This window comes from Penicillium solitum (assembly GCF_028829755.1).
Source record: "Penicillium solitum strain IBT 25940 chromosome Unknown utg000001l_segment0_segment0, whole genome shotgun sequence".
NCBI lineage: Eukaryota > Fungi > Ascomycota > Eurotiomycetes > Eurotiales > Aspergillaceae > Penicillium > Penicillium solitum.
In genome coordinates, this window is record NW_027072121.1 from 9,334,425 (window position 1) to 9,350,468 (window position 16,044).

Genomic DNA, 16,044 nt, shown 5'->3' on the forward strand with positions numbered 1-16,044 from the left:
CAGTCTATATCATTTAGCGTTATGCACTTAAGGAACCAGGGGAGGCGCCCAATGTACAAGCGAAATCAAGGTGGCTTTGACTAGTCGGAGCATCCTCCGGCTTCTGCATGACTTCTTCAAGATAAACAGGGTAGCGCCATATGCATCAGCTGGGTCTAGAAATGCGGGGTATGCCATGCAGGAGCTATCGGCTTAATGGTTCTGATTCTGACACTAGTGCTGACTCTGACTGGGGTCTTGCAACGCTATCCAAGGGAGCCGGATAAATGATCTCCATTTCCAATAATGCCCAGTGGAAGTTCAATTTCGTGACAGAGTTTATTTTAAAACTGATACTACGTATCTTGAAAAAAAAAAAAGATAACCAGAAAGCAATATATGGGAATGTTACGGTTATATCCCAGGCGGCCTGTGGATATTGAACGGACAAAAGAGAGGACATTTTAGAAGAAAAAATTAGGAAATAGGATTAAGATTGTACAATAGGAAATAAGATGAAGAAATCACAGATTTCAATTTAAAGGCAAATTAAAACTAAATTCCAACAGTAAAGTCAAAAATAATCAATCTGAGAGAGAGCGTGACAAATTGATCCAATCGTCTCCCATTCACCATTCTCCACTTCCCACCACTAGACTCTTAGGGTTGCCTATTGCCTAAAGGCACTGAGAGTAGTAATCAGTCTGCTTCTGGCAGGTGTACGGGCTGGCACAGGTGGTTGCGCCAGTCCAGTTATTCCCACCACACTGCGCATAGTGAGCAGCGCCGGTATTTGATCCAGTCGTGGTAGTTATGGAAGTGGTTGTTGTGGAAGTGGTTGCTTTGGAAGTGGTGGTAGTACCGGAGCCTGGTTCGGACGAGCTGAAAGTCGAACCGAGAGGACCGACCTTGATGTTTGAATAGATAACATAGGCGTTCGCATGGTTAGCCTCAACATCGGCAGGCTCACCAGAGGAGATATCGCAGCTACCACGAGCAGCACCAGGAGTAGTCGAAGAGGCGGTGGTTGGGTAAGTGCTGTCGAGCCACAGCATGTTGGCCGCGTGGTCATCCCAGAGACTCATCACGAGAACCATGCCATCGGCAAGACCAGCCCCCATTCCCGCCATACCTCCATGTTGAGTGAATACGTCCGTGTCCCCGAATGCAGTCTTCTGAGCAGAGCAGAAGGAATCGGTGATAGAGTTGCCAGTAACAGCGCTGATGGTAGATACAGACTGGGGAATAACCTTTCCATTCTGCACATAGAATCGCTTGATTTCCGAGAGCGTGCCGGTGGATGTACCGTCACTTGTGATAAACTGAGTCACCACAGTGAAAGGGGACTTGGTATCGACGATCTTGCTCGGGCCATAGAAAGATTGGTTGCCCATACGATACGGGTTGAAATCACATCCATCAGGGTCACAAGTACCACTATAGCGGTCACTGCTGTATGTGCCGCCACAGGCATCTCCCTTACATCTAGTCTGGGCTGGGTCATCGCAAGGGTGAGGCGTGACTGCAGTGGAGATTGAGTTGGCCTCCCAAATATCCATCTCAGCACAGCACGAGCCATAATTGCCAGTACCAGCGTTGACATCGTTGGAAGACGGCTCCCACCCTTCCACGTTGGCCTGGCCGTTGATGAACTTGAGGTCACGCGGACATTGCGCATCACAGTAACCGGTACCATACTTAGCACCGGCTTTGTTGGCAGGGTATCGTGCCATGCCACCATCTTCGTCCATGGAAACGAAGTACAACGCACCGTTCAAGCCGCAGGGAAGGTTCGAGACATCGACATCGAAGGTGAACTCCTGATTGAGTAACTGGAACTTTTCGTATTTGCTGTCATCCGCCATCAGGTAGAGACGTGAGCCGATGTTCTTCTGATATGCCTGGGTGACGAAGTTCAGCCGCAAAGAGCTGCCGCTGGCGGTAACGCCATAAGTGCCCGAGTAATCAGCACCTTCTAGGGCGCAATTGGTGGCACAAGTAACATCATCCGGGCAGATAGTGGTATCCCATTCATTGCCAGTGTAACAATTGGTGGAGCCGCCAGTTTTGTGAACCCAACGCCAGTTGGCATCGACGACAACCTTGCCGTTTTGCGAAGTGCAGCTGCCTCCAGTGGTGCACTTTTGCCAGGTCAAGGACGGATGAACTTCAGCAGTGTTTGTGCCCACTTGCTGCGCCTGTGCAACGCCGAGAAAGGCGGCCAACAGCAGGGCATTTTTGTAGATGTTGAAGGAGAGAGTGGAGGCCATGATTTCTAGTGTCGATGTACACCGAGTTGATGTCTGAAATTACTGCGTGGATTGAGATGAGGAATCTTGAGACTGAGACGGATACAGAGTTTCTTTTATATTTCAGTATGAACTAGAGAGGGTTATCAGAGAATCCATATCAAGCTTCATGTCACGGCTCTACGCTCCGTATGACCGCATGAGGATGATCTGTCATGTTTCCCAATGGGGAAGGACGAGAAACACTCCGGCGACACGGAGGGTGTTCCCCAGACCCCGCGACGGGCCTCATAAGTAGTTCAAGTCATTTTGTGGAGGAGGCACCTTGGGTCTTGGTGTCACCGAGATGGTTGAGAACATCCCATCGCTTGGTAAGAGGTAAATTTATTCGGCACGCCCAACTAGGGCCCGGCAACACAACTAGATTGAATTGAAAGCCATAAGCGGCTAAATGGCCAGCCTCTAAATTAGACAGGGACAACGCCATGTTGTCCACGGCGCCCGATTTGGAGAAGACGAAACTTGTTAGCATACCCGGATTGGGAAAATACCTCAAATCCGTGACAGGGTGGTCACTTCCCCGGATTCTGCAGGATCTAGACGGACAGGCTTTGCCCCCCCCTCCCATTGTCGGTAATTTGCGTGGGCTGCGCGCATTGGCTCGTAGGAGTTCAATGGGCTTGCATTAGCGTAGTGAAGGTAATTTAGTTTAATCACGAGGATTAAGGAACCAATGCCGAGCACAGGCCTGTTCACCAAAGCAGTAGTCTCATGACAGGTGAGATTGATGCATAATTGTGATGCTAAGTGGCTGGCGCCAGAGAAACAGTAAGAAAATGAAATCCGGCGACTTGTTATGTGTGACTATCGAAGTGATATATTTTTTGAACTGTTTTTATTCCAAGTCCCAATGATCAGTACGGAGTAGAGATCAAGGAGAAGAGGAGTTCAAAGAGATAAAAATAAAAGAGCAGGAAGTACGGAGTACGGAGTAAACAAAGAGAAGAAGGCTACGGAGTAGAAGGCACTAGGCGGACACTGCCGGCAGATGAGTCATCGCCGAAACCGGCAAGTGGGATTCACAAAAAAAAAGAAAAAAGAAAAAAAAGAAAAATCAGAGCAATTCCTCTCCAACTCAGCCATTTGAAGGAATACCAGCGGATTCAACACCGTTCTCTCATTTATTATGGCTTCTAGCTTCATTTTGACCCTTTCCGGCCCCGACCGCCCCGGTATTGTCCACGCGGTCACTGCTTTCCTTGTGCAGAACAACCTCAATATTATCGATTCGTCGCAATTCGGTGATCCTGCGTCTAAGCGCTTCTTTATGCGGACACAATTTGCGATTGCAAGTGGAGGAGATGAAACCCCCGAACTTGAGAAATTGCGAACTGCATTCGAGCCCACTGCTCAGTCGTTCTCCCTCAACTTCGAGATCAACCCCGCTGTGAAGAAGCCCCGCGTGCTGATCATGGTCTCCAAGATTGGCCACTGCCTTAACGACCTGCTATTCCGCCAATCTACCGGCCAGCTGAGCATTGAGGTGCCCCTAATCGTTTCCAACCACCCGGACTTCGCTACCCTCGCAGCCACCTATAATATTCCATTCCACCACCTCCCCGTCACCGCGGATACCAAGGCGCAGCAGGAGGCCCAGATTTTGGAATTGGTGAGCCAACACAATGTTGATTTGATTGTGCTGGCTCGGTATATGCAGGTGTTGTCCCCAACCCTGTGTACCGCCATGTCCGGTCGCATTATCAACATCCACCACAGCTTCCTGCCCTCTTTCAAGGGTGCCAAGCCCTACCACCAAGCCTACGACCGCGGCGTGAAAATCATTGGTGCCACTGCCCATTTCGTCACCAGTGACCTGGATGAAGGCCCGATCATCGAACAGAATGTTGTTCGGGTCAACCACGGCATGAGCCCCAAGGAGCTGACCCATGCCGGCAGCAATGTGGAGAGCAATGTACTCGCCACGGCTGTCAAGTACGTGACAGAGCGCCGTGTGATCTTGAACGGCCACAAGACTGTTGTCTTCAACTGACCTTCTACCCAATTCTGCGATTCTTGCACATTTTATTAAATCCTTTTGCGATACCCCATATTATAGACCATGGGACTGAGAAATAAAAACAAATCCGTAATTTGGATATACATAAATTTTTTTCATAAATTCTAGATTCGCTTTTTCTCTGTCAGCTGCGGGGAAGATGAAACTCAACACCTGAAAGATTCCATTCTCCCCCACCAAAATGACTTATTCCGTGGCTCCGCATCTCAAATACTTCACCATCCCGCTCACGGACTTTGTGGCCGCTCGACCTGAATTTGAAGGGTTTGGTGTCGGCGCGTACGTTTTCTCTCATGCCGATCCCACCCCGCGCATCCTTCTTCTTCAGCGCGCACTGACGGACTCAATGCCTGGCTGCTGGGAGGGCCCCGGAGGCGCATGTGAACTGGAAACCGACAAAACGTTAATCGATTCCCTTGTGCGCGAAACGCTAGAAGAAACTGGATTGCATGTGTCTAGCATTGTTGACCTCGTTGCGGTGGATTGCTGGGAGCATCATCGCCGTAGTGGCGGCAAAATCCGGATTGTCAAGTACTCGTTCGTTGTCGAGGTTCAAGAGGCGTTGCGATGGTCAGCAGGAAAACACCAACCAGTGCCAACTCTCCAAATACCTGTTCAACTCGAGCCACTGGAGCACCAGCAGTTCGACTGGGCGATAAAAGATGACGTTCTGCTTTCTGTTCGGTCACCCAACGGTCGATACAGATTCCCATTGCCTTTAATAGGCCACCAAGCACCAAATATCCTCCGGGCTTTTGAATTGGTTGAAGAACGGGAGAGCAAGGAATGAATGGCCTGAACTTGCTCAGTAATGTTTTTAACGCGTATTCATATTGAAAAAAGTGACACGTCGGTTCCTTTTCTTCCCAGTTGTTTTGATTTATTTATTACTAGAGCACATCAAGTAAAATGGGCGCAACCACCATGAACGGTGAGATTACGAAAGGAAGATAGCTCAGTTGTGACCGACATTATTTTATACACGAAGAAAATCTTCGAGAGGACATGAAGAACGCGGAACGTCCGAGTCGCCCACTCGGATGGGTTGATTATTTTGCCCTAGCAGAACCGGAACTGGATTTTGAGGACCTAGGCGGGACTTCACCGGGCATCGGCTTGCGAGCCCACACTCTTCTACTACACCGGTGGTCAGTTCTGGCCGACAAAGAACTCGAGGGGATGAACAGATCAGAACTTACGCTTTGTGATATGCATGGTAGTATGGGTTCTTGAGTTCACTGCGTAGCTTGGCACAGTATACATGAACCTGCTCCTTAGTCCATGGCTCAGGATCACCGAATTTCGTTAGCAGCCACATGCACCACCCCTCCATACCGGACATCCAGTGTTGGCAATTAACCACACCTGCCTCCTTGAACTTTTGGTCTTTGGGCCATGGCCCAATTGGCCATTTGTAGATCTTTTCGTGCACGTCCACAAATCCAGCGTTCTGGATGCTCTCCGACATGGTGAGGACGATATCGCATGAGCGACCAGCGCGGTCACCGCACGTTTGCATAAGCGGACCCCATGAGGACAAGGCACTATCGGCTGGGAGAGTCCCATCGTCACTTGCGATAAAAGGCCCGACCTCGATCTGTTCGATCCATCCACCAGGGGCCATTTTCCTGTTTGGTCAGCTCCCTCCTAAGCTTAGTGGTAAAAATACTTACTCAAAACACTGCTGGTAAACAACGTCCCACTCAGAAGAGTTGAATGATCCAATCATATTGCGCATGTGAATTAGATCAAATTGTTCGCGCCATGTCCAGTCTTGCAGCACATCATCAACCTCGATGACGCAATTGGGCGGCATCCAGATGACCGGAGGTGGGAAAAGGTCAACGCCTCGGACAGTAGCATTCGGGAACATATCAGCGACATCTCTAGGAACGATGAGTACTTCATAAAAAAACGAAATTCACTAGGTACAGACGTACATGGCCCAAGTACCCTTTCCAGTTCCGATATCGAGAACCTGTAGCGGGCGTTCTCTGTCAGTGCCGATGGGTGATCTAAACAGCGGATTGGCTCGATCTGAGTCCATGATGAGATCCACGAGATGCCTGCGGTAATATTTAGAGGCTTGTTCTGGACTTGGGGGTTTGGGATATGTACCCTGCCTCGTAAGTCTCAAATTGTTGCTCATCTGATGGAATGCTATAAATAAATTAGTATGGTGTATATTGTGTAACGTTTTACATACCAATATTCTTTGTTCGAAAGCGATTGATATCTATAGGAAATATGAGGTTATGATAAATATATCCAATATGAAGCTCTTACCGCCTCCCATTGTCCATCAAGCCACGATAAATTGACGACCCAATCGAGGTAGTCTCCCTAATGACGTGTAAGGACATATAAATTATAAATTATAAATTATGTGCAAACTCACGACTGCCAGTCATCGGGGCTATAAGCGCATTCAGGAGCGTACAAGTCTGGATCCACAGCGATGGCCTCCATTATTGTCTCTTTTAAACAAAAAAACAAAAAATAAAAATAAGGCTGAGTAAGGAAAAGCAAAATACAATATTGTATGGGGACCTCGGGGGACGGGGGGAGAGGGAAGAGAATAATGAAGCCCTGGAGAGATCAAGGTTAATATTAATAACCTTGGAACCCGTGGACGATTTTGACTTTTCCCACAAGGAGATCGCTGATTGGCTGCGGAAACGGCAACTTACCTTTCGAGGCTTGCCCAACTTCGTCAACCTTGGAACGAGAAACCTTGGCGTTGTCATTCCCCACACGGAAGAACCATCAGCTTCCCGCTGGGTCTGCTATTGGCTGATTATATTATTCACGTACTGTCCGTACGACAAAGGTACTTAGTACTATGTTTGTACGGAGTACGGAGTATGTACTATAGTTCATAACTTACCTATAGTTACAGACAGGTCAAATCCAAAATTACATCCCTTGGAACTCCCACACTAGGGACCCTGCCATAAATGTAGCATTAGATATTCATGCATGTACTCCGTAGCATATGCAGGTCGTCCCTTCGGTGTTGGGGTACCCGTTTCCGAGCGATATGCAGGGCAAGTATTGCGAAGGGACGGAACACTGCGCAACCTCTTTATAACCTCCGAGGATTAATATTTAAGGCATGTTGACCTAAAGACTAAGCCCAAACAAAATATCGACCGGGAACGATGTCTGAAGATAAACCATCAACTCTCGATCAACTGGTTTAGATTTTAGAACACACTCGGGGAATACACCAGGATGGCTCTCTGACGACGGAACAGGAATCTGAAATTTTGTTTCTTGCGGGAGCGTGGCTGGAATCGCTCAATTCAGCCGACCGAGAAAAATCAATCCCTTGCCTTCTAACACAAAGGCCGGAACGCCGCCGAGGAATTACCATAAGTGAAAAAATATTTGCAATGCATGATTCAAATCACAAAGGGTTCGTGGCTCCAGGAGACCTAATTCGTGTGTTTGTTGATTGGATACTTGCATCTGAGGTGTCTTGGGCAGTAGGTTTGCTTTTAATGGCGCTGTAAGCTTAGGGCTGATTTTGAATTCCAAGGGGATGGAAAAGACCTATAATTCGCTCAGAAAGCCCGGGATATTTCGAAACGACCGCTTCGGGCTTTCTGGGGACCATGTCGTTGATCCTAGGGTCAACAAGTTACCTGAAGTGCAGGCACTGATCGGTGCAAGCGAGAGAGCGAAGAAAACCTTCAAAATGACCGAATACCAAGGCATGAATGTAAGTTTTGCTTTTTCTTTTTTCGTGTGTTTTGGCAATCGCTGAGACCCCTATGAAGTACACTATCCTCCACACTGAATTCTACCGAGAGCGCGCGCAACCTGGAATGCTGGTCGTTGGCTCGGACTCGCACACATGTTCAGCAGGCGCAATAGGCTGCCTTGCAATTGGACTAGGCGCTGCGGATGTCACTTTACCATTGGTAACTGGGGAAACGTGGTTCAATGTCCCAGAAGCAATCAATATACGCCTGGTTGGAGCACCGAAGCCCGGGATCGGCGGTAAAGATGTCATTTTATACATCTTGCAAGTGCTGAAACGAAATACTATAGCATCCGATAGAATTGTGGAGTTCACTGGACCAGGAGTCAGGCATTTATCCCTTGATGCCCGCTTCGCAGTTTCAAACATGACCACGGTTATGTCATAACCAAAGAACAGTTAAGCCAAATTTACTAACTTGAATGACAGGAACTTGGCGGAATTACTGGATTATTGGCGCCTGATGATATCACCCAGGAATTCATCAATAGACGAAAACTTACTCGTCACAAGTGGAACACGATATACTTCAAGCCCGATGTTGATGCGGAGTATGCGGCAGTTCATGAGATCGACCTCACGAATGATGTCTTTTATCGCACGTTATACCCAGCCGGATGATGTGGTTCCAGTTACAGAGGAAGAAGGAATGGAGTTGGATGGGTGTTTTATCGGGGCCTGCACTACCACCGAGGAAGATCTGATCCTCGGTGCTCTGGTGATTGAACAAGCAACGAGAAAAGGATCGAAGCCTACCGCAAAGGGGAAGAGGAAGATAGTCCCCGGTTCAATCCCAATACTATATCACCTACGTGAACTGGGATGATGCGAAATATACGCAGAGGCGGGATTTGAGATCGGCATCCCCGGGTGCAGTTATTGTGTTGGTATGTCAGCTGATCAGGCCGCTTCAGGAGAGGTCTGGATTTCCTCCCAGAATCTCAATTTCGAAAATCGGATGGGAAAAGGTAACGAGAACTCTCTCTAATTGCCATGGAATAGTTGATTGAGGGCGCCTGATTTAGGTTCGATTGGTCATCTCGCCTCTGCAGCCACTGTCGCAGCATCATCATTTGAGATGAAACTAGTAGATCCCAGTGATTTGCTTGCTGCAATCGATTTAAGCCAATGGGAAAATTTTAGAACAACAAATATACAACTGGATGGGGCTTACCCAAAGAGCGATGTTACATATGTTGAGCCATGTGATTGTGGTGATTATGGTCGTGCCGCCGCCCAGCGGCAGAACCAAACAGAGAAAAGGCAGCTAGGAACAGACGGAGAAAGAAACACGAAAGTTCTTCAAGGAAAAGTGCAGAGACTGGGAGATCTTTTCGACACGGATGCGGTGCGTTTCTATTCTTTGGGCTTAGGGGCTTAAGGGCTAATGGTTGTCAAGCTGGCTCCTGCCGAGTTTCTGATTGGCATAAAAAGTAACCCAGATGCTGGAATATGCTGCCTGGTACATTAACATCCAAGATTCCGTGAACGAGCTCAGCAGGGGTTCAATGTTGTCGTTGGTGGTAAAGGCTTTGGTTGCGGATCATCTCGCGAACACATTGTTAGGCAAGTCAAGTCCAACAATCTCATTAGAAGGAATCAGAGTTTGTGAGTTTCCTTTTGACCACAAGTTGCCTTTTAGGATGCGGTGTTCAATGTGTTATAGCGAAATCGTTTGCGTTCCTATTCCAACGCGACATGCCAAACGTCGGCCTCCTAGGCATCACAATGGAAGAGGATTCCTTTTTTTCAAGTTGCGAATGATGGAATGCCAATCTCCATCGATTTAAATTCAAGCATTATTGAAGTCGACGGGGATCGATTTGGATTCAAACTCAGTCAAATGGAAAGCGAGATCTTCCAATTCGGTGGAATTGCTTCTGCTTTTGGGCTCTTCGGGAAGAAGCTGCTTGAGGCAATAACCCCAGCCAAATTTCCCCCAAGGACTCAAAGAGAGATAGTACAAAAGGACAAACTATTTGAATGGTAAAACATCGTACCCAATCTCTCTATCTTGGGCTTAAGGCTTGGTGTGGATTACGCTCGAACCGATAGAAACCAGGAGATAATTGCTGGAAGCATATATTTGCTATGGAACGATCACGAGAGGAAAACGGAGAAAGATGGATTGAATATGTCGCTATGAAAAGGGAGCCCTGGAAGGAACAGGCTGCTTGGCCTGACGAAGTCATGCTGTCAACGTGAATCAAGTAAATCTCTGGGAACTAATCGCATTTGGGGTGAATGGGTGCTGTCGGCTATTGAGAGAATAATCCCGTTTGAGTATTTAGACTCGTAACAGAATTCGGGCTTGTCAGACGAGGCCCTTGCCCCGCGCCTCAAGAGGTCCGGGAGTCTGTCATCCGTGCCCATGTATCTCACCCTCTTCGATTCATCAACTTGACACGACTTCTGAGAATAGTAACGATATAGCGGAGTCTACACTAAATACAGTGTAATTATTACGCTGACTCAATATCGATGGTGCTTTTCGTAATACTTTCATGGTTTATGGAAGCCGAGCAGATACCCATTATTGGATATTATGAAATACGGTACAAGGGGTGTTACCCGGGCTACTACGAGCCTGCGAAGCTCAAAGGCTTATCGTAAGCATTTGTAGCTGCTGCGGTTATTGGTCGATGACGTCGATGTTTCTTTCTTTTCCCGCCATATATAGCAAAGAACAGCTAAGTAAGATAGATTGAAGTCATGGACTATAGGTCCTGGCGTGAGAGCTTATCAGGTAGAATCCCACTGAGCCACTGGGATTTTCTGGAAGGACTGTGACAATACTTTGGTAGAAATATCCAAAAGGAATGTTATAGTAAAGTACTACGAGGGGTAAAAGCAGAAGAAGAAGTTGTTAATTGTAAAAACTAATAATTCAGAGTTTAAATACCATGTCTATCTAAAACCATCCAAAGTACGCTCAGTCTGTAAAAAAAACATGTATGCATGTCCCCCATGTTGAACAAAGAATGTTTATCGGAGTAAGTAAGGGTCTGTGAGAGGCGGCATGATTTCCGCGGGGAACGCCACAAGGGAGCCAGCGAACCTTCACTTCGTCCTATCCGAGGTAATGAAATTGGGAAACCATGGTGCAGCGCTATACGTATCACAATCCGTTCGTAGTGTGTGGCACTAGATACGATGTGGCAGGAGAACCCTATTAATGTAACGCCGAGGTGCAGTGTTGGGTGAAATTTGAGACATATCTGTGGTCGGCTATTCAGGAATTAATTTTAGTTGTGCTATGCTGATTATGTACGGAGTGCTACAGAGTCGAGCTGAAGTAAAATAAAGCCTTCATTCAACCATCTTAATGCGTGGCATACCACTACTTTCTTGTTGAGAATCATGACGCTGATCTTGAAGACATCAACCTTGTTTCAGACCGAAACCTGCCAGTGCTTTAAACATCTTCCACTTTCTTCCCTTCTGTTTCAGAGATGTGATGTGGTTCGTAGGGTACCTCGTTCCATGTCTCACTTGCTCCAGGAATAGGAACCGCCCAGGCTAGGATCCAATACACTGCCCCGGAGACAATGAAACCCGAGAAGTAATTGATGTTATAGATGTACTTGGCTCCCATAGGAACGTCGACACCAATGGCGCCGGCAAAACCGACAATGTTGATCAAGATGCCGCATATGTAGGCAGCATAACCGTGCCAAGAAACCCCCAACGTTCCGTAATAAACACTACCCCGTTCAGCGCTATACAGGGCTTGGATGTCAAGAAAGCCCTTACGGACTAGATAGTAGTCACTAGCCATCACCCCTGCGATAGCAGAAAGAAATACTGAATACGCAGAGAGGTATAGGGTGAATTTACTCGAAGATTCAACCAAGGTCCACTGCAGTAGGTGATTAGTATTTGTGCCACTGGTGGGGGGTTTGGAGTTACCCACAGGACACATGGCAAGACCGATTGCCGCACAGAGATATCCCCCCCGTCGAATCGTGCAAAACCGAGGCAGAAGAGCAGTGAGATTTGTACCAGCCGAGACAGAGTTGGCTGCAATGTTGGTCCCTAGCTGTGCCAGGGCAAAGCCAGCTGCAATAACAAAGATCCCAAATCGCTCAGCAGAGCTTGCATCCTGTAAAAACATACCGAGAAGGGTAAGAGGGTTCCAAACAGCTTGGCCGAAAATAACGCTAGATGATGAGGAAACGATGATCCCGATGAACGATGTGACGGCAAATCCAACAGGAATTGTGATCAGCTGGGGCCAGAGTGCGTCCTTAGGATCGCGAGCATATCTCGTGAAATCAGGATTGTTGATAACCAGTGCAGCAAAGTTTGCAATACAGCTCATAATGCTTTTCACAAATGCCCAGGCTAAAGCACTGCCATGCGCCTGGTTAGACTGGTCAATTATCGGCCCAAGTCCGTGGGCACGAGCAATTGCCCAACCAAAGAATGCAATAGCACATGCTGGGGAAAAGTAAGCCTTTACTGTAAAGAGATGCCGCACTTTGTAGATGGGAAACCAAAGAGCCGGCAAGGACAGCAACCAGAAAAGCAGAAAGCTAACGAACTGCTTAGTGGTTACCCCCGATGAAGCGGGAATTGAATTTGGCAGATTGTTATAGCTCGGCCAGATGGCAGCAATCATCAACGTCACACATTCACCTGAAATTTTGATATGATTAGTTCATCCATTGTTGGGGTTTGTCCTCAATAATACCTTACCTCCTAGATATGTCTTTTTTGGGGGGATATAGTTAGAAATGAACGTACGCGTGGAGATGATTTGCATACCTGTACCCCATACCAAATTATAGCCATCGCTGCTCGGTTGATAATTGGCCAAAACGAACCCCAAATCCCGAATGAAGCTCGATTAGCCACTGCAAAAGGAATGCGATAGATGGTAGCAATTCGGCCCAACATGTAAACAAAAACGGCTGACACAGTATAACCAATCCAAACGCACAGCCACGACTGCCACCAAGACAGCCCGTCGACTATCATTGAGGATGAAATCATCCATGTGTTCTGTAGAAGAGGGCCAGATACATCAGTATATGCTCAAACAGTGCAAGGAATGATCAAGAGGAATTTTATAGTATCTGAGTATGCGATATCATGTAAACTTACCACATTCAAGGAATCCGCAATCCAAAACGCAACAAAATTTAGCCAACCCCATTGACGGCGTTCTGGCTCAACTAAACGTAAAATCGGAAGCCGAACGTGTCAGTTATGTATAGACCAATGGTGAATGAATCACAGTGACTTTTCTTCATGAAAGGCAGGGTCATGATTTCAGATATGGAACGTTCCAAGAAGATGTTGGTCTTAGACTTACCTGGGCGAAGATCATCGTTTGTCAACATCAGCTGTGCCGTTGACAATCCAGGCTCGGCAGGCACCTGGACCCTGCTCAGCCAAAACTTCAACTGGCCTAGAGTCATGGTGATGACCGAATGACTTTGATTACAATATAAAGCTGTTGAAACGTATCGAAGATAGTTATGATAATCAAAGTGAACTGAGACTGAGTGAATAATTCAGAGATGACTGAAAGATAGTGGGCTGGCCTGATTTATTGTAGTTAAGGGGACATCGTTGATCTATGGAGAGAACCCCAATACGAATTAGGTAGATTTGGATGTATATCAGCTTTGCCGACGGGCATCCCAACCCATGCCGTGTGAACTCTAACCCCGCATTTAGTCGATCGGTGTGTTGTTACTCACCTACCTAGGTACCCCAATGAGTGTATGAAGGCGTGCGATTTCAAGTCACACGTTATTCAATAAGTTTTCTCCGAGGCGGGATCTGCTTTCTTCGGCATTTTACGTTTTAAGTTAATCCTTACTGTGTCCACCAAGTTAATTATATACGGATACGGCTTCTGAGGATAGTGGAAGAACAAATGAGTACCATACCTTTCAGGTAGCTCAAACCAATCGGGAACCATTCGTTGAGCATAATGGCCTTTTCCTTCGCCCTTTCCAATATTCAGGTGTCGGTTGCCCTTTTCAATTCACCCAGCACATGTCGGATGGTTACATTAGGGGAGAAGGGGTGCAGTATGAGCCTTAGGGCTTTAGATATCAGGCTGAGAAAGCCGGAGAAACGGAGATATGCATTAAGAAGGGAACTATCTAGATAGTCCGATAGTGTAATCTACTAGACATGAAGCCAGCAGAACCAGATATCGTAATAGTCAAAAACTTCATTCCTACCGCATCTCCAAATCCTCGTTTGAGAATGGAATCAGCTGTGGAGTGAGATCTGGGGCTCTATGGAACGTTTTGTCGAAGGGCCACATTGGACGGAGGATGCGATGATGCCCAAGGCGCTGTAGATCCTGGTCAACGCCCCCGGGAGTCAAACCAAGCATCCACTCTGCCGCCATATCAAACAACTCTGGTTCTAGATAGCCAATTTTGACTATAACGATGTCTGTCGTACGTGGACTAAGGTCAAGACCGATAAAATCACTCTCATGGTGATACGGCTTGCGTAGTTTGGTGACGATGGTAAACACACTTCCAACCTGTAGAACTGCTTCAATTTCAGCATCGCGATCCCCATACCGGATGGCATGAACGCGTCCAGTCAAGGTGATGGGCCCAGCATGTAAATTGTCCACTTGTGCCCCGGCGGTGATCGTAACAATAGCACCCACACCAGCCTTGATTATAATGTTAATTGCCTGGGGTCCAGGAATACTAGCATAAATCACAGATGGATTAGATTCTTTCCGAAACTCCGGTCGCTTTAGTAATTGATTCAATCCGAAGGTCACGTCGCCCGACCCACCAGCGGTGGGATTATCTCCTGAATCAGAGATAAAGAAGGGCCTATTTAAGGATACCAGCGCGTTGTCAATGCATTCGGAGAAAGAGCCGGTCGGCGCAACAAAATGGAAGTCCGCATGGACACACCAGAATAAAGATGCAAGTCGCTGGGCTTCTCTAGCGACAGTAGCCCTATTCCACCCAGTGACCATTACGACAGCGTGATTTCGTGGCTCATCTGCCCACGCATAGCCAACCCATATGGCTGCATCAAGGACATCATCCATCGCTTCAATTTCGGGGACGAGCGAATACAGACTTTTTGCCGGTTCGTTGCGAGTCGAAGTCTGCTCTCCCGGCAGCAAGATGGGAATTGGGACCCATGCTTTCAGGGGTCTATTCCCTCTCCAAGTGTCGGGTCGCGATGTCAAGACCTTGACAAGATTGCGACACGCCCGTTCCTTTGTTTCCAGTTCATCCTCGTGAGGTGCCATGCGATAACAAGTGATTAAGTCAGTCTGGTGGGCCAGATCCCTGGATACATTTCCATGCAAATCCATGGATGCCGAGACCAAAACATCTGGGCCAATAACTGTTCGAATACGTCGGAGAAGCTCTGACTCCACGTCTTCCATACCCTCAACACACATTGCGCCATGAATATCGTACCATAATCCGTCGATGGGTTTTGAAGCGACCATTCCAGCCAACCGCTCCAAGATTTCTCTAGAAAGTTGTTCGAAATCTGCTCGTACCACGACTCCACCCGGAAGGGCGTGACCTATGAGTGCACCCTTCCAATCTGCAACATTTGCTAGTCGAGTGCCATGATGCAGAAAAGCGTACTTCTCAATCACTTCCCCGCCACGGCGCGGGTGAAACGCCCCGCCGAGTGTTCGAGCGGGGGTAAAGGTCGAGGTCTCACAAGCAAGTCCTGCGATTGCGATAACTGGTCGTTGAGACATTTTGCCCGAAGGGTGTAAGAATGGTGGGAAAAGCGGACGGATGGTGAGGGTGGGAAGATCAAAGGGATGTATGTGGTTGCAGCCCTGGAGGCTTCCCACGTTTTGACTTCTGATCTTTCCACTCGTTCTCCCCGCTCCGGTAACAACACCATTATGAAGAGTTACTAGATACAAATATTGATGTATGTGGACGAGGCAACGGATTAATATATATATATATATATATAATAATAATATATGATCTGGCCAC

At 47.5% G+C, this 16,044-nt stretch overlaps 7 protein-coding genes across 7 annotated transcripts; 3 read left to right on the plus strand and 4 right to left on the minus strand.

Annotated features, from left to right (window-relative positions):
* Positions 1-656: 656 nt before the first annotated feature.
* On the minus strand, positions 657-2,249 carry cbhB (putative 1,4-beta-D-glucan-cellobiohydrolyase; the record flags this gene model as incomplete). Its single annotated transcript, XM_040959983.1, has 1 exon — positions 657-2,249. One exon carries the CDS (start codon positions 2,247-2,249, stop codon positions 657-659), a length of 1,593 nt encoding a protein of 530 aa, XP_040809561.1.
* Positions 2,250-3,414: 1,165 nt separating this feature from the next.
* On the plus strand, positions 3,415-4,278 carry N7455_003609 (formyltetrahydrofolate deformylase; the record flags this gene model as incomplete). Its single annotated transcript, XM_040960014.1, has 1 exon — positions 3,415-4,278. The coding sequence occupies one exon, from the start codon at positions 3,415-3,417 to the stop codon at positions 4,276-4,278; it is 864 nt and encodes a 287-aa protein (XP_040809534.1).
* A 208-nt stretch (positions 4,279-4,486) lies between these two features.
* Positions 4,487-5,095, plus strand: N7455_003610 (NUDIX hydrolase; the record flags this gene model as incomplete). Its single annotated transcript, XM_040959987.1, has 1 exon — positions 4,487-5,095. The coding sequence occupies one exon, from the start codon at positions 4,487-4,489 to the stop codon at positions 5,093-5,095; it is 609 nt and encodes a 202-aa protein (XP_040809527.1).
* Positions 5,096-5,354: 259 nt separating this feature from the next.
* Positions 5,355-6,774, minus strand: N7455_003611 (class I SAM-dependent methyltransferase; the record flags this gene model as incomplete). The annotated part of the gene is made up of 8 exons (XM_065604529.1): positions 5,355-5,442; positions 5,505-5,933; positions 5,979-6,191; positions 6,246-6,371; positions 6,424-6,465; positions 6,512-6,541; positions 6,592-6,648; positions 6,704-6,774. The coding sequence occupies 8 exons, from the start codon at positions 6,772-6,774 to the stop codon at positions 5,355-5,357; spliced, it is 1,056 nt and encodes a 351-aa protein (XP_065463020.1).
* Positions 6,775-8,005: 1,231 nt separating this feature from the next.
* Positions 8,006-8,692, plus strand: acoC (uncharacterized protein; the record flags this gene model as incomplete). The annotated part of the gene is made up of 3 exons (XM_040960027.1): positions 8,006-8,029; positions 8,088-8,447; positions 8,501-8,692. 3 exons carry the CDS (start codon positions 8,006-8,008, stop codon positions 8,690-8,692), a joined length of 576 nt encoding a protein of 191 aa, XP_040809589.1.
* Positions 8,693-11,486: 2,794 nt separating this feature from the next.
* On the minus strand, positions 11,487-13,494 carry N7455_003613 (nucleobase cation symporter-1 family protein; the record flags this gene model as incomplete). The annotated part of the gene is made up of 6 exons (XM_065604530.1): positions 11,487-11,930; positions 11,985-12,709; positions 12,770-12,782; positions 12,839-13,075; positions 13,178-13,248; positions 13,389-13,494. 6 exons carry the CDS (start codon positions 13,492-13,494, stop codon positions 11,487-11,489), a joined length of 1,596 nt encoding a protein of 531 aa, XP_065463021.1.
* Positions 13,495-14,267: 773 nt separating this feature from the next.
* On the minus strand, positions 14,268-15,794 carry N7455_003614 (M81 family metallopeptidase; the record flags this gene model as incomplete). The annotated part of the gene is made up of 1 exon (XM_040959991.1): positions 14,268-15,794. The coding sequence occupies one exon, from the start codon at positions 15,792-15,794 to the stop codon at positions 14,268-14,270; it is 1,527 nt and encodes a 508-aa protein (XP_040809533.1).
* Positions 15,795-16,044: the final 250 nt, after the last annotated feature.